The sequence below is a fragment of the Castor canadensis genome, chromosome 9, assembly GCF_047511655.1.
Source record: "Castor canadensis chromosome 9, mCasCan1.hap1v2, whole genome shotgun sequence".
Taxonomy (NCBI): domain Eukaryota; kingdom Metazoa; phylum Chordata; class Mammalia; order Rodentia; family Castoridae; genus Castor; species Castor canadensis.
Genome location: NC_133394.1, coordinates 42,766,004 through 42,792,310, shown reverse-complemented (window position 1 = coordinate 42,792,310; position 26,307 = coordinate 42,766,004). Strand labels below are relative to the sequence as shown.

Genomic DNA, 26,307 nt, shown 5'->3' with positions numbered 1-26,307 from the left:
ACTTAGCTGTAGGGGTCAGGATGAGCAAAGAGCTAGAGGCATAAAACATTCAGAACTCTCTGGCAACACTAGACTTTAATTTGGTAATTGGAGAAAGACAAAAAGCTGAAAAGTCCCTTTGAGCCATGTTGAAGACCATCTTGAAAATCCAACTGAAGGATTCATACTTATTGGACACTCAATTGAAAGGTTTTGAGCTGAAGATTTGAGGGATTGGAAATTTGTTTTTAAAAGATTGGAGGGGTGGGGATGTAGCTCAGTGGTAGAGCACTTGCCTATCATGTGTAAGGCACTGGGTTAAATTCCCAGCACTGCAAAAAAAAAAAAGATTGGTTATAAAGTCAATGTGCTGATGCAGTGGAGGAAGGCAGAGGGTGTGTAGCGAACTAAACTAGGAGATTATTATAGCAGCTTATCAATGAATGTACATAGACATTGTATAAAACTAATACCCAGATTTTATTTTATTTACTATGAAGCCAAAGGAAATAAGGAGACACTTTATAAAAACAAAAAAGAGACAAGAAAATACAACATTCAATGAAACACAGCCTTACTAACACTTAAAAAATGTGAAATAAAATGAATTATATATTATAACATATACTCAGTTTAAAATATAATGATACAGCATTATAAGCAGGAGTGTGAGGTGAAAAGCACAGTTACACAATGTCAACACAGTGTACATTAATTCTTTCCAGAGAGCAAGCTAGCAGCAATGATACTACTGTTCCCATATTTGTATCTAAGTATAGTCTGAAGACAGGCTCAAGTAAAATGGCCTCTGCCAAACAAAAAAAGTTATTTGTACTAAAATGTTCCCAGTTGTACATTCATGAAAAGTAAAGATTGGAAGCAATTTAGATGTCCACTAAGTAAAAAAAATGGTTCATTGTGCTATGTTTAATAGTCACTTAAGATGACAAATTTATGAGTCTACATATTCATTCAATAAATATTTATTGAGCGCCTACTATGTGACAAATAGAATGGGTCTAAGAGCTAAGAATGTATCAAAAACAAATGTGCAACACTTCCAACTCTGATTGAATTTAATTGTAGTGGCAAATATAGGGAAATACATATGCGATAAAATGGTAATTACAATTATAGAATGCATAACAAAATGCACTGATATTATATATTGCTATATAAAATATACATGTGCATTGACTTTATTTAAAAGGAATAGTATTTAGCATTACTTTATTTTTATTAAATAAGTTATACCGATATTTCATTTTAAATTTCAAATTTTCAAAATGCTAAAAATGTTTTCTATTCCAGCTAGGAACATTGAACAACATATTTCAGTAATTATTTATTGAGGATTATGTATTTTTTTATTAAAATTAATTCATCCTACTAGTCAAATACTGGCTATTTCTAGTCTAATGGAGAACTTGGGCAAGTGACAGGTAATGCACTCCTTATAAAGACAAAAAATGGGACCTTAATCTAATGTGCCTAGATTCATCAAAGGAGGTGAGCAATAAGTTCTCACATAGGGAAATCAGAAACATGAACTACTGCAGCCAAAGCCCAAACAGAACTGTAAGCTGCATGTGAGGAACTTACAGTCTAACAGGACAATAATATGTCTGCACTTGATCTTAATGGGTTTACATTTTTAAAAAAATTAAAGCATTGCAAAAACACAAAATAAAATGTTTAAGACTGTATGCTTTTGTCTTATTTCAGATTCTTCCAGAAGCCAATGGGCTTTGAGACACATCCATTGGTAAAATACTTGTCACAGGCATTGCTTGGTGAGTCTGACATTTGAACATGGCAAACATTGCCCTCCGAAACCTATAATGAAAGAGTGAAAAATCTAGCATTATTTTATAATGACACAGAACTTTTAAGGCATTTTTTAATTTGGCTCAGGTGCCACTACTGTCAACTGACATCTCTGAAGAAATTTCTGCCTCCAACTTTAACATCTCCTGTCAAGAATCTTTACAAATTCACAGAGTACATGTACAGTTAAAGAACAGTTTTGCGCCACTCATTATAAACTTAGAAGACATTTAACGAAATCAATAATTATGTGTGTTTAAAGTGGTACTTCAAATGTCAAGTGCAATCTGTTATTTATTTGAACTAAGGATGTGTGTTTCATGCATTTGTTCTAAGCAAAGGCCGGTTGAATTTAAGGGCACTTGAGTGAGAATGACTGACCTTTGCAAAAAGAACTAAACTTGAAATGTGGTCTTCATTCATTTTATTAGTTTGTTTGGTCTTAAATTTTTGTTCAATTTTGCTTTAGCTTTTTGTTTTGATTTCTGAGACAGGGCTAGTATGTAGGCCAGGCTATCCCTGAACTTGTGATCTTCCTGCATCAGCCTTCCAAATGCTGGGATTGCAGGCATGCACCACCTTGCCTGGGGCTGGTCTTAAAATTTTTGTATTATTTTATATACCTACAGCTGAGGCTGCTCTCCCAAACATATGCATAAATGTGCATGTTTAATACAGCATTGGCCTTCCAGGATGAAATTACCTGGCCCCTACTGAAATACTGTGGTCAAATATTTAAGCACAGTCAATTGGTTCATCATCCAGCAACAACAGGAAATCTATACTTTGCTGGAGTCAGGAAAAGAACTCTTTACTGACAATCCTAAAAAAATGTGTGTATAGGGCAGGAGAACAGAATTCTCTACCGTCCTGAATGACAACCCTCTCCTGAAGTCCTTTATTTTAGTACTGGCATTTTTGCTTGCATTGACTATGTCTTCTGTCTGGTATATATACAATTATGCTATACAGTATGAGAGTTCAACATTACCTTGTCTATTTTATGATAATAAAATTACTTTTTTTATTGGAAACCATGATTCTGTATACTTGGGTAGGGGAAGCACTTGGACCAAATTGACCAATAACCAACCAGGAACTTTCTGCAAGAGATGAAGCTCACCTTTTGTGATGCTTAATTAAGTAGAACTTGGACCTTGGGTTGCCCAGGATCATCTCTGGCACCATGTGGGAATAGTCTGTCACAAAACAGGAGCTTTGAGCATTTAAAGTCCTAGACATTGCTCTGGTTGCATGAGTCAGATAACCTGACACTAGGTTCACATGGTTTTCTGTCACATCTTGAAAAGTCTTCAAACATTACCTACTGCCTTATTAACATTCTTTCTGTATCAATTGTTTTACTCAGAAGCATTTTAAACATACTTACCTTTTATTTGCAACCACATAAATACAGGGGTTGTAGAATGTAGAAGATTTTGCAAACAGTGGAGCTATGATGGCCATTGAGGAAGGAATCTTCTTTGGGTCACCAAAGGAAGCCCATAAACACACAATGGAATAAGGGGACCATGCCACCAAAAACATCAGAATCATTATCACAGACATCTGTAGAAAAAATGTATACAGCTGATTACACATTCCTGTAATCCCATCACTTAGGAGGTGGAGGCAGAAGGATTGTATGTTTAAGGCTAGCCAGAGGTACAAAGTGAGTTCAAAGCCAGCCTGGGCTACAAATTGAGATCCTGCGTCAAAAAAAAAGAAAAAGAAAAAGAAAGGAATAAAAAAAGATAGATATTGCCAAGCATAACATCTAGCTAAATAATTAATATATCTAAAAATAGCGTGAAAGTCTATCTAGATTGGAACTTGAATAAGTTTATGCTGTTGGTGACATAAAGGAAATAGCTGGGCTTTTGGCATCACTATTCTTTGTTTAGGTGCCTGAAGTCATCTATGATAACAAGAAACAGGAAAATGGGTATGTTGAGTAACATGTAACATTATCTTTAAGAATGTTACATACATTTTTGGCATGCTGGCTCAAGCCTCTAATCCTAGTTACTTGGGAGGCAGAGATTGCCAGGATTGGGGGTCAAGAGCAACCCAGGCAAAAAGATCACAAGACCCCATCTCAACCAATCAAAACTGGGGGAGGTGGGAGGGGGTACAAGCCTATCATCCCTCCTATGCAGGAATCATAAATAAAAGGATCACAGCACATTTCTAGGCCAGGGGCATGGATCAAGTGGTAAAATCCCTGCCTAGCAAGCTCAAGACCTTGAGTTTAAACCCAAGTACTACCACAAACAAAAATAGAAATAAAACATAAAAAACTTTCTAAGCTCAGTCTGGAAGCAAAATCCAACTTTGAACTCAGTGAATTCTAACACCAACCATTTGAACTGACTATATTTTACATATGCTGTAAAATATTGTAAGGACGTTCCATTGCATCTTGTTTAAATTGAAAAATTATGTTTACACTTCTCCTTCCTCATTGCCCACTACAATGATGGAAAAAAAGGTTTAAAAAGACATAAACCCATAGGACAGAGAATCAGAGATTACATAATGGCTTTTTGGGAGTTTTGTTGTTGTTGTTGTTGTTTTTCCAGTATTAGGGTTTGAACTCAGGGCCTACACCTTGAGTTACTCCACCAACCCTTTTTTGTGATGGGTTTTTTCGAGATAGGGTCTCTCAAACTATTTGCCCTGGCTGGCTTTCAACTATGATCCTCCTGATCTCTACCTCCTGAGTAGCTTGGATTGAAGACATGAGCTACCAGTGCCCAGCTTTGGAATTATTTTTTAAATGAAAACAATAATCACTGGACAAGTGGCAAATTACCAGACTTGAGAATGTTTTAAAAGTAAATAAGAAAAAGATTAAAGACACAGACTAATCCATCCCACAGAACTACAGTTATAGGAACTAAAAGTACCGGATAGCTCTGAATGTGGGAGTGCACCAGGAACCCCAAACAGGAGGACTGGTTGAAATTTCTGAATTCAGAAGCAGTTAGACTTCTGAACCCCATTTCCAGGTCCCCCATTCCAAGTCTCAACATGAAACAGCTAAGGCAGCAACTCTCAAGGACAGGGGGAGCTCAGAGTCAGCTGAGTATTGCTCAGCACTGAAAGTACTTGAGTACTCAGCACTGAACCAATAAAGACCACACCAAGGTGCATCAGTATGGAATGCAGAAAACCAGAGACATGAGAAGATGCTGTAAGTTTCCAGAGAGAATTCACAGATAGTACAAAAGATCATCTCCAGAATGCTGAGAGCCTTTGCAATAGCTGCGCTGAAAGCTGACACTAGGTAGAGTGATGCCTTTAAAGTTCTTTGACCGTTACTTTTGTACCTAGAGTTCTAGAAAGAAAATCAGTCAAATATGATATAATTAATATGGTATGATCGTAGTCATTTGCATGATTGAAAATTCCTTTGTAACCTCAAGAAGCTACTGGAGACTGCTCCACCAAATCAGAGGAAATAAACCAAGAAGAAAAAAAGAAAAAGGAAGACAACAGAATTAGAGGATCTAACCCTAGAAGGCATTCTAAATTCTAAAAGGAATTCCCAGCTGGTGATGAAGGAATTCCTGAGGATGGTGGCTTTCTGAGGGCAGTCTTAGAAGAGCAAGGTCGCTAAGGGTACCAGGAATGCTCCAAAAAGAAAACAAATTGAATTAGTCTCTGATACATTAGAACATACAGAGAGAGAGTGAGCCTTTCAATCTAATCATATTGCTGTCAGGATGAGGAGAGAGAAAGTATAGGGAAGGGGTGGGGCAGGTTGGTGGGATGAGAGAAATAAATCTTCTTTTTCCATACTAGGAAGTCCAGTGATGATAGCACACAGAAGTGTTTAAACAGCAGACAAGCATACTACCCAAAAATAGAGGGCAAATACCAGAAGAAAGATCTAGGCAGTAAAATTGGTGGTGGGGGAAAGGGACCTGTGGCCAACATAGGAGCCTTTCAATAATGTATGTATAAAAACTTGATTACAAAAAATTTTTTGAGAATTTTAAGTTCTTACCTTTGTTACATCTACCTGATCCGACCAGTTTCTGCTGAGATACACAGTGCAATTGCTAGCAGCGTGATGTTTAATGGATCGAGTGACATGGTAATAGCAGTAAAACATCACTGTCAAGGGCACAATAAAATTTACTGCAATAACTGTCATTGTGAAAGACACAAAGGATCTGAAAATAAGAAAAGACAATCATGACAATTCATTTAATCTCCTAAATGGAGGAAGGGGAAAGAAATAATTGTTAGAAACACTGGCAGTCATTTTATTGTTAAATAGTTTAGAAAGTATATTTGATTTTTAATTCATTTAGACCAGGGGTTGACAAGCGATGGCCCTTGGACTAATTCCAGCCAGTCAGTTATCTTTGTAAGTAAAGTTTTATTGGAGCACAGCCATGTACATTCATTACATACTGTCTATAGCTGCCTTCACAGAATGATGCCAAAGTTGAATAGTTGCAACAGAGCCTGTCTGACCTCTAAAGCCTAGATTATTTTTTTTTTACTCTTTATATCAAAAATTTTTAATTTAATTTGAGGTTTAGAAAATTTTTGTTTTGCTGAGTCATCTGTCATTTTCTTTAATGAACTAGATTAAACTTGTTTCCTGGACACTAGAGAGGAGCACCACAGGCAAATCCTTGCAGTGACTCTACTTTGGCTGCATAGCTCTGAGCTTGAACACCAGATCATGTTGAAGAGATAGCCGGGAGGCAAGCCTGGGCTTTCGTTGGAGCTGACTGAACTCTGGCTTCCTTAACCCTCTTCCTACTTATGATCCTAACTCTGAGATGCACGCATATTGGAAGGGTGACTGGACTCCCCTTACCCCATTGCTGCTACAGAGGAAGGAAGGGAGGGAAGATGGGACAGAGAAGTGGGAGAAAGAAGGAGCTGGATGATCTTTACTTGCAAACAAGCATAATTTACTCTTGTATTTTATCTTCTGCTTGAATTGCAACATTACTCCCAAGGAAGCTGTTTGCCACACTCTGTGTAAGGAACATGGGATCGAGCATAAATCTGAAGGTGAGAATATGTCTACAGTAGAAGATTTGCTTCTGAAGTGTGAATATGTCTCTTACACATCATTTTTCCTCCAGTTTATGGTACAGGTAGCCCCGGTGGGATCTGGGGCATAACTGGCCCACCCTATGATGGGCATCAAAGCCCAAAACAGACCATTGATCCAGGCCCCCAGAATCATGGCAGTGTACGTGTTGGTGGTCATTCTTCTTCCTGTTATCAAACATATGAAATATTAGCATCATTTGCAATAATAGTACTTACTTTGTTTTAATTGATCATCCAAAATTGCTATTAAGTAGATTCTTTACAAAGCCCTTCCGTTCATACAAAGCCTATCTATATGACTTCACATTCTGAAAAAAATGACATTTAAGCTGAAACCTGAATGATAAAAGGATCAGCCAGATGATAAGCTAAGGAAACAGCACGCACAAAGGTCCCAAAGGGGAAGGAACTTGGCCACTACCTCAACATGAGAATGGCCCTAGCCAAAATTGGAAAAGTAGCCAAGGGCAATCCTGCAGAGCCTTCCAGGCTGCCTCATGAAATTTGGATTTTAAATATTATAGGAAGCCATTAAAACTTTTGGCAGAGAGATAAGGCTGACCCTGCTTACAAACTGTTGTTTATACTTCAAATTGAACATATGTTGAGTGACCAGTAAGTGATAAACGGCTTCACTGAGAAACATGCTGTTACCTACGTCAGGACGGCACATAGTCAGGTATCGATCCATAGCCACAACTGTGAGTAAGCCAATGCTTGCCATTCCAAAAAAGATATTCAATCCAGCATAAATCTGAAAATCAAAATTAGAAAGAATCCACCATCCCAAACCTTCTCAAAAAGCAGTTACGATTTGTCTCATTGTTAGGAGCTATTTCCAACAGATTAAACCCTTTTATATTCCTTTTTTAGATACATTTTCCAATGTCAAATCATAACCATTTTAATAAAGGCATTTATGAAAAGCGTTTTGGAAATTTCATTAATTTTTTTAAATTATAAGACTTAATATGAAACTTCTATAAGCAGAACACAAAGCAAGCCACAAAGTAGGGTGAAATGCATACAGCCAACAAAAATTTAGCATTGAGGAGATAAGTTGTTCAGCAGGTAAATGGTACACTGAACAGAAAAATGGCCAATGATGAATGGCCAATTCACACAAGTCCATTTACATTCCAGTGTTTATGACATAAGGTATACAGCCATAGTATTAAAAAAAATACAAATTTTAACATATCATTTCACAGTCATAGAAATTATGAAAAATTAAAATTATGACAATCCCAAGTGCAGAATGTAGAGTAATAGAAATTCTCATAATTAGAATAACCATTTTGGAGAGCAACTAGCCACATCTAATGAAGTTGAGGACAAATATTCTCTACAGCATAACCCTCCCTCCCTGGGCAGTATGGATAGAGAAACTCACCGTCAGAGCTGGAGACCTGTATAAGAATTGACTGAAGCCTTGTTTGTGAAAGGAAAAACCGGGATCAAATGCTCAGTAACAGACAAATGGAAAAAAAATGTTGGGCTATGTTCACACAATGAAATATTACACAGGAGTCTGATAAATTACACAGTTGCATCCATCAACATGGCTACCTCAAAAAACATAGTATCTAACAATGAAAGGAAATTGCACTATGCCAGCAATATATCATTTGCACAAAATTTAAGCATTCAAGCCAGTATCTGGTTTATGTACACAAAAATATATAGTTAAAAGAACACACATGGGAGGGAAAAGAATAAGATTGGGGATGATATGCAATGGCTTTCAACAGTATCTCTGAAGTTTTACATCTATACTTGATAGCACAGATTGAAAAGCATTAAGGTTTAACAAAAAATGGTTGGTACACACATAGACACCTAGTATTCCTGTTACTCTCACTTGACTCTATAATTTTATGGCTTATGATAGTAAACTGTTAAAAAATAGACCAAAGATCATAATTACCTACTATCCTAATGGAAATTAATATTAACTTATTTCCTTGTCAGTAAAAATAATAGTAAACATAGTAAATAATAATTCTTAAGAAGGGCTTTCTATAGCAAAAATCAACATGAAAGCATAATTACATTCCTTAGATATTATGACTGTCACTAAATATTTTGTATCAAATTAAAATAAGGTATTTCTTTTTGAATTTGCAATATGTAAATTTTTATTTGAACATGTGGATTACCACTTTTTTCTAGTTGAAAGCTAGTTGTTTGGTTAGTTTGCAAACCCCCCTCCCTTTGGGTTAAGGGAATTTTAAATATATAATGATGATTAGTGATTTTATTTCTCTTTTGAAAGAATGTATCCTCAGTTACTTCTGAGTTGTTTTCCATAAAAGCACCATGTATTATCCTACGATATCTTATTTGATTTAAATTCTTGGGATTTTTAAAAGACATTTAAATTTACATTTGTTTGATGTACATCATTTTGTTTTTATTCCAAAGATCTCCAGTACCTGACAGCCTGCATATCCAAATTTCCAACTTCCATGCAGATCTGAAGCAGCAGACATGGGATAGCCAATGCTACTGACACCTATGTCAGTAAGAGCCAGGTTAATGATAATTGCATTCGTGGGTGTCCGAAGGTCCTTGTACTTGACAAAGATGCCCAGAACTATTATATTGCTGAGAATACTTATCAGACCTGAGGACATGCACAAAAATGTCATGCATTTTATTTGAGTGTTTAGAAATAGAATCTAAATTAAATATTTAAACCCAGCCCCCACCCCCCAAAAAAGATAGCTAATCCACTTTAGTTCATTTGTTTGAAGAGATCCTACTCTTAAGTCTGTAACATCTTCACAGGCCTTCTGTGAAATAGAAATAAGAAAATTAAAACACGAAGTATCTGCTGATCACATAAGCCATCACTTATGGTTGGTTTTAATATCATCCTTACTGACCACTGTGTCCCTAAAAGTCCCCCCTTGGCAGTCATGATACCATCTCTGCTGATTTTTCAGAATGCAGGTAGGACGGACCACACCCTCACTTTTGGCAGCTTAATTCCTCTTCCCAAGGATAAGACTCTTCTTTCTCTGTAGCTTCCTTTCTCAAATCTGATTTGTCATTTTATCCTAACAGTATGTTTGCCCCTATTTCCAGCTCTGACCCATGCTCTAGTTTCACATTTTTTGTTCAGTTCACTACTGTTAAATATACATCATGTATGTAAGATCATGTGACTATTCCAATATTTCTTGAAACTCAACATGCCCAAATCTGAACTTTTCATTCAACACTTATGAGTGTGCATGCATGTGCTAATGTGTGCATGCATGCATGCACACACACACACACACCTATAAAAGAATGCACACTGCAATATTTGACTATGCAGACACCAAGTTGAGTCAGCTTTCTGGTCCATTGGAACATTACCTGTGTTATCACCCTAGTCAGCTCATAACCTTGCAGTCTGGAACCTAACATTTTCATTGTCTCAGAGCTAGCTGGACTGACATAGATGGAAGACTAAACTTATTGATCAGAATGCAAGTGTATTCACTTACAGTGTATTCACTCAGAAATAATGCTGAGTAGATGGATGTGCCTCTTATCCTGATCAAGATTCCCCCTTACACTGAAAAGAATGCATGTGTTCTCCATAAGTCAGATGTGGGTCATCCTAGGTCCTTACAGTGGGGATAGATGGATAGATTTTAGCAGAGTCCAGAACCATTACTGGACTTCTAGAAACTAAAGGAGGGTTATACAACACACAGGAATAGAATTGTGTTTCCTGAGAAGAGAATTCCCAGCTATTGTCAAAGAGAGAGGGAAGGCTTCCAAATACCAACACACAAAAGAACCAACTAAGTAAGAACGTCTGTTATATTTGGTGCTTCAGTCAAAACTTCCGTCTTAGCATCCTATTAAACTAATCTTTCAGGTTCCTGTTCTTTCCCCACCCACACTGCAGGCAGCATAACCCTGCTGTAGCGTAAAATTAATAATGGCTCTTCCCAAAACTTCCAACACTTCCCCAGTGCCTAAAGGATAAAAATTCAAGTGTCCCAACCTGATATTCCAGGCTCTTTGCCTCCATCTGTTGTCAGCTTCTCTAAATTACACACTTAGCTTATAAATCTTGATTCTTATCTCCCCCACTTGAAATCCCTACTCCTTTCCTCCAGATACCTTGAAGCTCAGTCCAAGCCCAATACAGCCCCAAAGCTGTATATAGTACTATATATTCCCTGCCCTAAATTTCCAAAGTACTTGTTTATATTGTCCTTAATCTTATGTGATGCTGTATTATTGGCTTTTATGTTTTCCTAGTCTTCTCATGTAGATTTCAGGCTTCTAATGACCTCTATCTTGAATATGTGACATATAACAGATGTATTTCATAAATTAACCACAACTAAAATTCATAATTAAGCTTAATTTCTATTATTCCTTCAAGCATAATTAACACAATGATAGCAAATTTGATGATCATTTGGTTGTAGTTTTAGCATCTAATTGGAGTACACATAAGAAATGACGAAAAATATAATGAAGAATATTTCTGGAATAGCTACAAATCTGAGAACTTAAAAAATCAGGCTAAAACATAGCATAATAAATTGCTGCCTACCAAGTACTTAACCAGAATAAACTAACTATATTTTTGGGAGTCTTAGATATAATGGGGGATATTACAGAAACAATATAGCCATTTTCTCTATTCCCTCTTTAGCCATCTTAGTACTCTACTTTATCTCCCTAGTTGTGTTTTCTAATGAGTAGACAGTAGACCCTTCTAAATTCCAACCAGGGCTTCAAATTGACCACTTTTGAAACACTTTCCCCATAGTTTCTGCAGCTTCCCTCCAATCTCCGTGGCAGAGTCTTCTCAATCGACTTTCTGACCTTCCTTTCTCCAACTCTACCATATTAAATATATGCATTGCTCAGCTTTCTGTCCTACACCCTTTCTTTCTCACTCCCCTAAATGATTTCTTCATATCTAAGATCAGTCTCATAAAACTCAAGCCCATGTGTCCAGAGTGGCCTAACTCAACTCAGGGATGTCTCCTCCTGCCCCATACCTGTTCCTATCCAAGTGTGTTCCCCATCTGTATAAACAGGAACAGAAAACTAAAAAGTAACTGCATTAGGGTAAGGATTCATTTTTCTGTACATGTTAAGGATTTAGAACTATGTCTAGTCTATAGCAAGTTATCAAATGATAACAAGGTTCAGGTCATATCTGTTGCAGGGATAAGAACCAGATTTTCTTAGGAAATTTCCTTTGCATGTGTCTTGTGATCAGATCAATTTTTGATATCTTTTTTTGGTCACCTACAAAAAAGCTAAATCAAAAGCTTGTAAATAAAGTATTTTCATGTATTTCTGACAATGAGATTGTCCTATTTTTGCAACAACAAAAACCAGTTTAAGAGAAAATAGGATTTTTCCAGTATTTTCATGTGGAAGTATTCAAATGAGTTAACATATCACTAAAATTAACTGAGGAACTCATAATTTCTAACACAAGAATTAGTACTCTAATTTTGTATTATGAGGGGAAAGTAAACAATTACAAGGAATAAACTGGGTACAAGGAGATTTGCTATACTTTTCACTTTATTTTGGAACATGTTAAAAATTTCCATAAAAGTCAATCCCAAAACTAATGAACACAAAATAACAGATAATTCTAAAACTTATCCTGACTATATATAGAGTTGGAAATTAAGTGATTATTCAATATGTTACACCACAATTAAGGCATTGCATTAAAAAAAAATCAATGAATTTTACTACTTCCTCTACCACGTTTTTCTGCAAACAAGTCTTTATTTTACTCTAATATTTGAATCATTGAGTGAATGCATGTGGAAACACTTACCCAATACTCATTGTATCCTTTAAGTACATTTATGTGACACTTAATCTCACTCTTCACAACAATCATGATAGGTAGTTTATATTCTTACCTTCATTTTACACATACGAAGATGGAGGGGAAAAAAGGTGAAGGAACTTCCTCATAGTTTCAAATGTTAAAAATGAAATCTAAAGCTTGAGAATTTTCCATTATTGCATTGTGGGAGCTGAAGTTTCAAACTCTGTCTTCAATGACAATACTACACTCTGCTCTCTTGTTAGGATTTTTACTTTTCTGTACATTTCAATCTTTAGCTAGTTTCTATCACCAAGAAGAAAACTATGAAAATTAGGTATGAGGATAATAAATTATATAAAAACATATTTTCTCCATGGTGTACACTCTCCAGATAAACTTAACAATAAACAAATTTCAAAACTTCCTTGTACAGAAAACTTTTCTTAGCCTCCTTCACTGCTCTCACATTATTTATCAAGATATCCTGTGACATCAGCCACCATTAAGAATGCTTTCACTTATTCTTTCACTTAACATTCTCTTCTTCAATCTTTTTTTCCTTTTTTGGTAGGACTGGGTTTTGAACTCAGGACTTCATGCTTGCAAAGCAGGTGCTCTACGACTTGAGCCACTCCTCCAATTCATTTTGCTCTGGTTATTTTGGAAATGGGAATCTCTCAAACTATTTGCCAGGGCTGGCCTCAAACAACTATCCTCCCAATCTCAGTCTCCCACATAGCTAGGATTTCAGGTATGAGCCACCAGTGCCTGGTTCTTCTTCAATCTTTACAACCCAAATTATACACTATTAGAGATAGAATATACTTTTCCTCTTTGCCACATGGGCAAGCCAACTTTGCAGGCTCATGCTGAAAACATGTTTTTCTGTACCCATTCCAAACGAGGTAACTGTTAATGGAGTAATGGAACATACCTGCCATAATCAAGTAAGTTGCCACGATGTTGTGTTCAGTCTGTGAAAAGACGGAGCCATCCTCATTTCTAGAGCTTGACCTGTTACCTAGATTATTCCTTAGCATTTTTCAGGGAAGACAGACAATCTTCATAATAAGCCTTCAATCACTGTGAACTGCTTTAATCACCAGCTAGGAAAGCTTTTTCAGAACCAATCATTTTGGCTCACAGATCTCAAAGAAGGGCCTTTTCATAGAGGCCCTCCCTTAACAAATTTAACTGGGCTAAAGAGGAAAGGACTTTAATTCCCAGAATAAGGGAAAGCTTATTAGCAAAACAAAGAGACAAATACCAATTACCAACATTTTAACCAATTTGGACACCAGGCTTATATTGAAGCAGATTACCAAGCATACACATCCTATTTAAATAATAAACTCAGAAAAACAGTGGAGGAGTTGACTTAATTGGGTTCTGCCTGAAATTAAAAACTAGCCTTGTCTCCTACAACTACTCAGATTAAGGACCCTGTTTTCTATTGACTGTTTGAGTTTTTCCATTTCAGTTCCCTGTTTTTAACAGTTTAAGTAATTAGAGATGAAGAGTAATCTTCCCCCATATTGCCAAATCTCACTCCCCTAAAAGTATCGACATTGTTTGGTGCACGTCCTTTCTTACTTTCTTTGCTTATACAAACATCTATTCATACAAATTTACACACACTGTCATATATATGAGTTTGAGGTTTCTCCCACCTTTTTTCCCTTTGAAACAAAACATATATATATATATATATATATATACATATATATATACACATATATATTCAGAGAGAAAGATATACATGTATAACCATTGTGTATGTATAAGCATTATGCAACCTGTTTTCTCTTAAATACCATACCACTTGAGCCACTCCTCCAGCCCTGCTACACTTTTCATAGTATGGATATACCATGATCTATTCTACCATCTACCTCAGCTAACCTAACCCTACACTTTGATATGCATGAGTAATTAATATTATCTGGTTATAGTAAAAATATCAGCAAAGTATCTGAAGTCAGTCAGTCATGAATTCATCTTGTGAAATACAGGTCAATTCTAATATTATGATTGTTATAACCTAAAAAGTTGGTTATAATCCAATATGAATATGGATTGTCACAATGACAATGTATCCCTACTACCTTTTTAGCTAAATTCTTTATACCATGCAACATTGTTAAAGTATATTTCTTCTCAATAGTAAATTTCTTAGTAAAACTTCAGAGTAATGCCTAGATGCAGCAAAATTAACAGTGTAAGCATACAGCAGAACCACTAGAGGGCTGTATCTGGCCACTTACTTTAATTTCATAACTAAAATTAAAGCATAGGAGGCAAGAAAATCCTTTGCCTCAGTTCTCTCGCCTGAATATAAACTCAAAGGAACAGGATGATTATCTGTTCCCAAATCTTATAGCTATCAGTACTCAAAATGTTTAAAACATGAAGTAATAAAGAGAAATGTATATTAGGCAAATCAATCTTACCACTATTCCAAAGTATCAAAACATTCTCAACTAAGCCTAAAGCAATAAAACACCTAAGAGGAATCGCTCTATTAAAAGCCTGTGTGGTGTGTGTGTGTGTGTGACCTGTGAAACAAGGCACGGTGGTGCAAGCCTATAATCCTAGCACTCAGGAGACTGAGGTAGGAGAATTGCAAAGTTCTAGGCCAACCTGGGCTGTGCATATCAATATCTTGTCTTTAAAAAAAAAAAAAAAAGCCTATAGGTTGTTGGGTTTGTCTTTTTTGCTTTTTTTCCTTAGTATGTAAACCTTAAATTTTTAATTTGCTTTATATTCCTTCTCTTGTAAAACTACACTTACAACTCAAAAATTTTCAGAAATAATTATTTCTGCTTACAAGAATTGAAGACAATTCCAAAGATGGTCAGCAGTTTGCTGTATGATACCAATGGGGTAGGTGCTCTCAAAACTTTCTTGTGCGTCCTTCATGAGTTACAGAGAAGCTATCTTGGGATGGGATGTAGCTTAGGAATATTAAGAAGGAAGCATACTGTGCTTACACAGCTCACATCTTTTGAATTTCATATTCTTCCTAAAGAGCCCTATAATCAATCCTCCTGTCATATTTTTCACAAACACAGGAAATATTAATGGTTGTGTTCCATTAAACTGTTTTGTTACTATAGCAACAGTGCATTTTAACACCATGAAAGCAGTTAGAATGTTTAGTTATCAACTCAGGAAATGAAGGTGAGTTGATGGAATTCAATGATCATTACCACTATCAAATTCATTCATGTAAGGCTCATAAAAATGCAAACCTGATTCAAGATGAAATGCTCCAAAGGGAACCCAGAAAGAGTAGTACTGTAAAACAGAAAAGGGAAAAATAAGATCCAGATTAATAAGCTTAAAGATGGCCAATGGCCAAAATATATACCTGAGGTAAAGGGTGAGATCTCCAAGTAGCTCATCTATTTTACTTTATATATATAGTTAGCATTAGATTTTAATACATATGTCTGTATGTTGTTAGTGTTAGATTTTAACACTAACAACCACAAAAAAAAAGGTCTACACATGGTGGTGCGTGCTTATAACTCCAGATATGGGAGGACTGCAGTTTGAGGCCAGCCCAGGCAAGAAAAGGTTAAGTTCCCACACCAAACAACAAGCCAGGTGTGATGTTACATTCCTATAATCCCAGCTATGCAGGAAAGTGGAGGTAAGAGGATCACTGTATGTGGAAAGAGGTCAAATTCCTATCTGAAAAATAAAACTAAAAAGCACTGAGGACATGGCTCAAGTGAAAGGTCCCAAGTTCAAACCTTATCACTGCCACAAAAAAAAACAAAAAAACAAAGACCAAGAGTTAATCACTTATGCTAGACATTTCCTTCTGAGAAGTAACAAATGAGGGAGGAAAAAAATCAATGGCACATGGTAAGTGATTCCATATTGAGGTATTCTAATTTGCTATCATGGCTATTTCTTCATGCTAAATGAGCAATGGAGACTAAAACCAATCTTATTTGTGACACCCTGCCCAGGAACCTGGCATGTGCTAGGCAATTAAGTACTTACTTATGGTGAATAACATCTCGAACCTTCTGAAATCTTTTTTTTAAAAAAGGAAAAGTAAACTAAGAACATTCAGTAAAACTTCAATAACCTGTCCATGCTGGATGAGAAAAGTTAAATGATTCTTCAGAAATGTCTTGGGCTAGTGGAGTGGCTCAAGTGGTAGAGTGCCTGCCTATCAAGTATGAAGATTTGAGTTCAAATCCCAGTACCACCAAAAACAAGCAAACAGAAGTTTCTTGAATTATAGTTCTCATTTAACAGAGCTACCTAAATTTTACATCATAAGAAAAGTTTAGAAGTATTAATTGTAATTAGAGAAATCACTTTACTCTAGGTAGTAAAACACAAAAGGGAAATACAACAAAGTATGCTAATGTTCTCACACACAAAAGGCAAACATTTTGAAAGGGGTGTTAATTTTCAAATGATCTTAAAGTACTCTCCAGTGGTCTGATGTTTAGCATACCATAGCACATATAAACAAATCCTTTTTTTTTTGTTTTCTTGTTTTATTTTCCATCTGCAATGCACTGGGTTTAACCTTTAGTTGTTCCTTCAATTAAATTTAAAAAGGAAAAAAAAAACCAAAAACAGGTTTGGCTCAACAAACACACACTCTGAATAACTTAAAAGGAATAAAATGTTTTATTTAAGAAATTCAAACATGCTTCAAATGAAAATTACTGTCCCTTATTAAGCACCCACAGAGTGCCAGGCACTGTACAAAACATCAAAGACTTGTTCATGCTCTTTCAGAGCAAAATTGACTCTTCCACTGCACTTGTTTTTGCATGATGCTGACATTTCAGTTCCACTGCCATGGAATGACCACATCTTCAAGTCTGCTCAAGACATGGGTGTCCAATCCACAGCAGAAGCAGATCATGCAGTTAACACAGAAGTCAACTGGTGAAGTCTGTCACATCTTTCACCTAATGGCCTCTCCCTGCTCAAAAGAAAGTCAAAGTGAGAAGAGTACAGGATTTCTAACAGTACTATTACCCAAATCTCAAGTTTAAAACCACCAGCAGTTCTTACTGCTGTTTAGTAAATTTACCTTACAAATTGAACTGTAAGTCACACCACACATTTATTTTTCACATTAATATTACAGCAAAGTAAGTCAGAAGTGGGTGAGAAATTAAAAGGGAAAACCAAGGGTGCAGGAGGGTAAATATGGTGCAAGTACTGTATACACATGTAGGTACATGGAAAAATGAGACCTGTTGATGAGAATGATGGAAGGGGTGAATTCAACTATGATATATTGTAAAAACTTTTGTAAATGTCACAAGATTCCTCCAGCACAACAATTAAAAAGAGAGAGAGAGCCAAAAAAAAGTGATATATAAAATAAAGCCACAAATTAGGCTAAATAAAGAATGTCAGTGTTCTATATACTTGCAGGGGAAATGAGCATACACAGAAACTGACAGACAATAGCAATAAAAATTCACTCAAAGACATTGTTCACTCACCTCGGAAACCGCCACCCCCTCTTCCTCCTCTGAAGCCCCCACCTCCACCTCCTCTTCCACCTCTAAAACCACCTAAAAAGGAAATATATTAAATACTTGTGGCCTCTCACATTCTGATAAGATTATAAAAATAATACAATTCCTATAATCATAAAAAAAGTCACCTGTTTTATCTTACAGAAATTTTTAAAAGATAAAAATGGAGAAATTATACCAGATTCCCAGTGTGCAGTGAGGTAAAAATCCCAGATTACCACCTTTTAAACAAGTATTTTCACTTTAATGAATTAGAAAAGCTTGTTACTTTAAAGTATGAGTTAGCCTTATTATTAAATGTATGATTACCTAGCTTTTGCTTATGTTAAATACTTTTAATTGAACTAAGAATAGTTTGGACTAAGGCTTTTTAATCCTAAAATCAAAAGATGGTTAAGTGCGGGTGCTCTGCAGATACTGTACTGAATGTCATGCTTGAGGTTAAGTGAGTATATATAGACCATATCTGATAAGCCTCGAAATTTAAAGAGATACTCTAGATGTATTATGCTGCTAAGGAAGGGTGCTTGCAAGGTCAGGTATACTACATGGGTTTTCAACTCAAGATAGGCTGATGAGACATAACCCCATCATAAGTCGAGCAGTATCTATGTAATAGTTCCTTGCATGACATCAGAAGACACAGGTTTTAATTCTGAGTCTGCTAGTTGTTGGATTACAGAAAATTAACTTCTGTGAGACTCCCTCATACTTAACTATATTAAAGTGTGACTGAATATTCAAAGAATACATATGGATATTAAAATATATCAAGACTAGCTCTCATCATACAATCAAATTACTCAATGACAGTTAACTGAGAAAGTAAAATTCAGTTAATCTTACACACTCATGTAGCACATACCAAATCAACAAAGGACCACATATGAGACATTGGTTTCATGAAAGTATAATGAGCCAGGTAATTTCCATTTTATCTAGTGATATTGTAGAGCAAGGCATTACTATTTGTGGTAATGCTGATGCAAGCAAACCTATTACACGACCAGGCACTTAAAAGCATGGCACCCACAATCAGGTACAGCACCTAATACTTGATAACGACTACAGACAACTGTTACTGGTTTATGTATGTACTCTACTGTGTGTTGTTACTGTAAAATGTATTCCTTCCCCTTATAAAAAGTCTATTGTAAAACAGCATGCCCTGTTATATCAGCACACTGGTGTAACACATCTCATGTATACTCTCTCAGTCCCATCCAGAACCATGATGACTGACCTGTGCCATGTAGATTTGTGTAAGCTCACTCTATGAGTCACACAACAATGAAACTGCCCATTTCTCAGAATGAATCTGTCATGAAGCAATGAATGGCTGTACATTTTCCCAAGAAAACATGAATAACCCAAGAGTTGAAATACCTCAAAAGAAAATCGTTATTTTCATTCCTTTTTAAGTAAGTTGTTAAAATAAAGCATTTATTACTATGGATACTCTACCAATATCTGAAAACAGCTTTATTAAAAGAAATAAATATAAGAGAAGTTTGCCTACATACAAAATCAAATTGTACTATATGAATTAACTGTGCTTGAAATCTTTCCCCTAAGTGACTTACCACCTCTACCGCCACCTCTGCCACCTCCTCCTCTTCCTCCTCGACCTCCCCTGCCACCGCCTCTTGGAGGTCCTTTCTCACCTGGAGGTCGAGGTAAAAACCTCTGCAGTGGCAGCAGCTTAAATGGGTCTATGTAAAACTGGAAGTTTAATAGAAGCAATTAGTGTGGTTAATTGAGGTGAGTTATAGGTATAGTTTAGGGTATAATCAAAACTGCCTGTGTTCAAATCCTACTCATTCTACTTAGTACCGGACAGCTCTGGACAAGGACTTACTTTTTAGTACCTTGGTTTAGCATCTACCACCACATGCTTACATGAGGATCAAAAAGGTGATGTACACAAAGCATTCAAGATTACATACATATGTAAAAAAAGATCAAAGGCAATTCAATCCCATTTTCCTTTAGAATTAGGTCTCCCAAAATCAGATTACATTTTTACTCAATAGAAATGCCATAAGAAAAATGAAGCTACCAGAACTGCAAGCATTAAAATTCAAAATAAAGCAGTGGCATACTAGCTACTTCAAGACAGGATCAAATCAGTATTTCCTGAACACAAGTAGTGAATGACATACAGAAAACAAACCCCTCTATATTTGGGGTAAAGAGGACATTTTCGCAGATAATGAAATGTAAGGAGATGTATTGTTGTTTCCCAAGTCTTCTTACACAACACACAACTAGGGCTTTCAAAACTGTAGTATATTACTTATGATGTCTGTATCACTCCCTGCATGTCACCTTATTACTCTTCTTCACAGCCCATTGCCTTAAAAAGTCATCTGTGCATATATGGTTATTTAAATGTAATGATTAAATGTGAAATTAAAATTAAAATTAAGTTCATGAGTCCTGTGAGCCACATTTTAGGTGCTCAAAGCTACATGTGCCTAACTGCTGTTGTACTGGTCAGGGATTTCCATCTCCACAGAAAGTACAACGGGGCAGCATTGGTCTTCAGCCTTTGTTATAACCTAGGCTGAATAAGGAGGGCCTGAACTTAAACACAGCAGTGGAATACCAGAGGTATGTACCCAACTTATTACCTGTGATAAAAAGCACTAAATAATAAATACTCAAATACTAAATTATACTTCAAGAAAAGGCAGGGATTGGAACCAACTGAAGTGGCTCTAACAGCACTTTTATTCTGGTCACCAGGTGAAAAGCCATTCTCAGCACTATTTCTTTCTAAAATTTTCAGCTCCAGGCATACCTTGTCAGAGTTTCTATAACCAGTGGCAACACGGTATTGTCTCCACTTCATTTTCTATTCCAATCTGGCTTCTGGCACCAGCACTCCACTAGCTTCTTAACCTCCTGACTACTGCTATATCCACTGACGACATTACATCATTCTGCGACAGCCAGCACTCCCTCTTGGAAAGACTTCATTCTCTCTACTACGCATTCCACTTTTATAACATACTTGTGTCTTGCCTTTTTTTTTTTTTGGCAATTATAATTCTCAGCCCCTAGTAAAACATTTGAATTTGGCCATCTGACTACCTCACAAGTACCTTAGACTCATTATGTTCAAAACCAAACTCAGTATCTTCCTGTTCTCCAGTGTAGCCCATTTCTGTAAATTCTATCAACAGCCATAAAGATGTTGAAATAAGACATATGTAAGATGGTGATTTTTTAAACTTCCTCAACTTTACATCAGTTACCAAGTTTTACTGATTCTACTTCCTATGTTTCTCATAAACCTGGCCACTGTTTTCATCTCATCTCCTCTGCCCTCATCCAGTATCTCTACGATCATTTCACTGCCTATTTGGACCCTTCACACAGTGCTAACCCTTTTTAAGCATAAATTTAACTCTATTATCCTATTGTTCAAAAACTAAACTAATTCTCATGACCTAAAGCCTTAAGTAATCAGCATCTTTCTACATCTACCAGTCTTAATTCACAACTTTCCTCACCCCTCCTAGACAGTCCATGCCCAAGCTCTATCTATGCCTTTTTTGGATTCTTAAGTTGTTTACTGTCTCAGAGCATTTGTAGTTTTCCCTATATGAGATGCATGGCTGCCTCTTTGACCAGCCCAGTGGTTCCCAGGTGTTTGCCTAACTACATCAAAATTATCTAGAAGATTTTCCTTTTAAATTGAATCCTGGGCCCTACTTAAGAGCAACTGGGTCAAATTCCGAAAAATGGGCCCTAAAAGGACATCTTCTTAAATAACCACCCCACCCCTTAAACTCCCCCACACACCCTTGCAACCAGGTATAAGAATCTTTCCTAGTCAACTTTCAGGTCTCAGCTTCAAGATCACTTCCTCAGGGAAGCCCATGGAGTAAGTGTGCTCCCACTATAAAGATTCTTATAGCAACCTACTTTTTTTCTTCAGAGCATATGTTATGCAAGTGTTCTACCACTGAGCCACATCCCCAGACCCCAAATAATGTTTTATAATGTAACATTTTACTTAGAATGGTTGTTCATGCAAGCTTTTCAACAGGAGAGCTTTTAAAAAGCATCTCTAGCAGTTACAGATTTTCCTTACTTATTTTAAGCAAGGAATACTTTCAAAAACTTTATCAAAAATTATTTTTACTCTTAATGTTTATAATAAACATCTCAGTTGAGCATGGTGTCAAGTCTGTAATCCCAGCTACTCAGGAGACTGGGAGGATAGTGGTTTGAGGCCAGCCCAGGCAAAAAGTTCCTAAGACTCCATTCCCAACCAATGACTAGTCACAGTGGCACCCAGCTGACATCTGGAAAGCACAAATAGGAGGATTTCAGTCCAGGCCAGCTAAGGCATAAAGATAGACTCTATATCAAAATTAACCAATGCAAAAAGGAATGGAGTGGTAGAGAGTGTCTGCCTAGAAGCACAGGCCTTGAGTTCAACCTCCAATGCCAAAGAAAAAAAAGAGCATTAAGAGTTTCACTGGAGGAGTCTCAAATGCCATTAAGGCACGCCATTCCATTTTAAAACCAAGGATACTAAGGTATCAAAAGTTCAACTCACCTTCTGTAGTTTTTTAAAGGAAGCTGCCTTCATATTTTCTGACAATTTAACTGAAAAATACTATTAATTATGTTAAGGAACAAATAAGAAATTAAGACAAAAGACAATAAACCTTCTGACCTCACATATAATTTTAAAAACAAGGCTAAACATATGCCCAACATTCACAAGGGCATATATTGGAAAGATAAGAAATGAGTTTCCAAGAGAAAACAAAATTTTCTTCAAAAACCAAAACAAAGACATTCTAACTCTACCATATTATCCCAGTGATACCATCATATCCAAAGCAACCTGTGCATTCCTATGGCACTTATCCAAATGGCCATTTCTAGAACTTTCCAAAAAGAGACATTTCTCTATATGGCTGAATGCATTCTCCCTCTTGATTCACCTTATGATCCAATCTGTAGCAGTGTTGTCTTATTTAATGATGCAAGAAGTTTAATTGGTATCTAACTGCCCCAGGAGAGAGCAGGGACAGTAAATTTTAAATGAGAGTACTAGGTCATCAGATTAGAAAGGATACAAAATCTCTAAGTTGTCCAAATATTTCATCCACCTTTCCGATTTGTTCTTTGTTCTCTAAATAAACAGGAGCATTGAAATAAGGCACCTTATTTTCTTCTGTGGTACATTTACAAACTATGTCATCTTCACAGGGATGCAGGAATTCCCCTAATACTAAAACAGGACAAGAAAATATTAAAAAACAGAACTATTTTAAGTAATATTGACCAACCTCTCTGGAAGCTTCCTTCTTGACTGGAATTTCACAGTTATCTGCTCTCCTCTAAGGCAGAGGAACACAGTCATTAACAGTGTGGGCTTTCTGAGCTGGCATGCCAACTCCACAACACATTAGCTATGGGACCTAGGAGAGGATACTCACTCTGCTTCAATGTCCCCTTTAATATGGGGTTAATAACATATAAGCTATATAGCTACACCTAACACATAATTAAGTGTAATACAAATGTAAAATGCATGTAACACTATCTGGCACACTGAGACCATTCAACCTATGATAGTTACATCATAGCTATTATAATTTTATTGAACACCATGCTTAATTCTCCTGAATTTCCTTTTTCTCCCACTCCTAAATATTAATCAGCCTTCAGTATTGTTTTTCCTCCTTCCTTAGAACCTATTCCCACTACCGCTTCTTTGCCAATGATTCTTAGTCCGTTTTTTCTTTTTAAGTCTGGAATCCTCAAATAACTACCTTCACTTCTAACTATCACCCTAATCTGAAATATTTATCACATGCCTAAAAAAACTAATTCTCCATCTCTGTTACCCCAAGATCAACACCGAGAACCTTTTATTCCCAATATTAGCCAAGTTATCCTTAGTTTCTTTCCTCTGAAAGAGGAAAACTGTGTAACAGTTTGTGGGATAAACCTTTGATTTACCTCCTTGATTATTACTGTAAAACTAGTTAGGTCTTATTCTTGCTCTTTTCTCCTGTAAGTTCTCTTTCAAGCATGTTTTTTTCTCACTTATCTTACTTTTTGGTAATTGAAAGTATGGACTATGAAAACTGAAAAGTTGACTTTGTAGTTCAATTATATCACTAACCACTTATCACTAACCTTATGACTCCAGAAAAGAAATTTAACGATGAATCAGTTTTCTCATCTGTTGAGGGGATTAAGCACTCAACACAGCCTAGTTAATACCACCCTTTTGTTCCAAGCTCAAGTTCCACTTCCATAATGCATTTTCAGATCTCTCTTGATCTCCTCATGTGCAACAGTACGATTACAAATCAGTTTGCACATAAAGTTAATCCTCCGCCCCAAGCAAACTGCAAACACCCTATGAGGACAACTGGATTTATCCTTCAGCACTAACTACTAGTCCAACTTGCTAACAGCACAAACCCACGACCCCACCCCAAGAAGGAGAGGCTCGGAGGGCGACATACAGACTACGCGTTCCGGGGGTCCTTGATCCTGGCCTTTGTTAAACCCTCCGCGGCCGCCCCCTCTTCCAAACCCTCCTCGGCCGCCGCCTCTGAAACTGCCACCGCCTCCACCTCGGAAGTGGTTGTTGCTACCGCCGCCGCGGTTGAAGCCGCCACCTCCACCGCCTCGACTGAAGCCTCCACGACCGCCGCCTCGAAAAGACATGATCTCTCCCACCTGGTGAAAAAAAAGGTCCGCTTCTTCTGATCACTGTGGTCTGAGAACAAATCCAACCCCTCCCAGCGTCGCTCAGACCGCCGTAAGAGGGGACAATAGTGACAACAGCCCTGCCACCTGGCCCACACCACCAGTGATCTCCCCAAGCTTCTGTGGGCGCCGACAGATCGCACGCCAGCTCGCCGCCCCAGAGCTCGTACCTCCCCCCCAGCAGGCAGCGCGGCTTTCACGCTGCATCCCCTCCTTCCCGCAAGGGGCTTTCGCGTCCAGCATTCTTGACTTCACAGTTTCCGTGACCACTCACCGGCGCCACGTGCAGCTCCGATCCCAGCCGTGCGCTCACACCCACCCGCTGGACACTTCCGTCGCACGCGAACCTCGTCGGCCACTGTACCTGAGCAGTTTTCAACACGACCAGAAACTCGAAAAACGGGTTTACATAAACCAACTGTCACTGGCGGACCCAGCAGTACTAACACCTCCCTTCAAGAGTCTTCCGCACAGGGAAAGACAACTTCCCTGTGAGGAAGTTGTCAACTTCCTCAGTGAGAAGAACGGACAGTGAGGTCAACTTCCCGAGTGAGAGTAGCGGACGTGACGTAAAATAACCGCGTCCCATCGAGCTGACGTTTCCGGAAGTATGCCGCAGTGTTGCCCTTGGAGATAGCAGGCGTTAGGGATCCGCCTCCTCTTCTCAGAGGCGAGTTGTGTTTCTTCATGTTTGGGCCGCTGTGGCTCTTGTAGACTCTGAGTACTGGCGGGGCTGTCTTGCTCCTCGAGTAATTGTCCCCAACCTGGCTCATCTATTCCTTGCCAACTCCAGAGTCAGTGGCTACATCTGCGGAGTTCCAAACCGTCTGTCCAGAGCTGCGTCCCGCCGCGTAGGACACGGTCACAGCCAGCGGGAAGGTTTGCACGCTTTCCAGTTGTTTCCGGCCCATTTTTTGAACTACACGCCCTTGTGTGCTGAACTGTGCTGTCCTTTTGTCCTATTCGTTTTGTTAAAGAATAAAAGAAAGGTATCTCATAGCCAAACCCCTTTTCATCTTTTGTACCAGGTGGTTTATTCATTCGTCCAGTACGTTTTCACTACAGACAGGATGTACACCTGTTTGTAATAGAAGCTCCTCCCTCTCCCCTCTCCTTAAAACGTTGATATCTGACATCAGCTTCCCCCATGTCCGCTAAAACTCCTCTTATAATAAAGCTACTGACTTCCACTTACTAACTTTGCTTGGCATCTTTTTCACCCGAATCCTCTGAGACTTTACCTTGATATTTGACAGTCTACCGCCTCTTCTTGGAAAGAAGGCAAAGGCTGATACCCCTTCCGGAGGGTTATTG

The 26,307-nt window shown here is 37.5% G+C and overlaps 2 protein-coding genes across 2 annotated transcripts; both read right to left on the bottom strand.

Moving 5' to 3' along the window:
- Positions 1 to 61: 61 nt before the first annotated feature.
- On the bottom strand, positions 62 to 17,205 carry Rrh (retinal pigment epithelium-derived rhodopsin homolog). Its single transcript, XM_020186951.2, has 7 exons — positions 13,647 to 17,205; positions 9,327 to 9,517; positions 7,546 to 7,645; positions 6,903 to 7,056; positions 5,819 to 5,987; positions 3,197 to 3,375; positions 62 to 1,815 (listed from the first exon to the last, which is right to left on the bottom strand). The coding sequence occupies exons 1-7, from the start codon at positions 13,750 to 13,752 to the stop codon at positions 1,701 to 1,703; spliced, it is 1,014 nt and encodes a 337-aa protein (XP_020042540.1). The 5' UTR covers positions 13,753 to 17,205; the 3' UTR covers positions 62 to 1,700.
- Positions 17,206 to 17,352: 147 nt separating this feature from the next.
- Gar1 (GAR1 ribonucleoprotein) lies at positions 17,353 to 25,578 on the bottom strand. Its single transcript, XM_020186950.2, has 7 exons — positions 25,268 to 25,578; positions 24,747 to 24,963; positions 23,343 to 23,497; positions 22,814 to 22,873; positions 19,824 to 19,962; positions 18,205 to 18,276; positions 17,353 to 17,672 (listed from the first exon to the last, which is right to left on the bottom strand). The coding sequence occupies exons 2-7, from the start codon at positions 24,949 to 24,951 to the stop codon at positions 17,659 to 17,661; spliced, it is 645 nt and encodes a 214-aa protein (XP_020042539.1). The 5' UTR covers positions 24,952 to 24,963; positions 25,268 to 25,578; the 3' UTR covers positions 17,353 to 17,658.
- Positions 25,579 to 26,307: the final 729 nt, after the last annotated feature.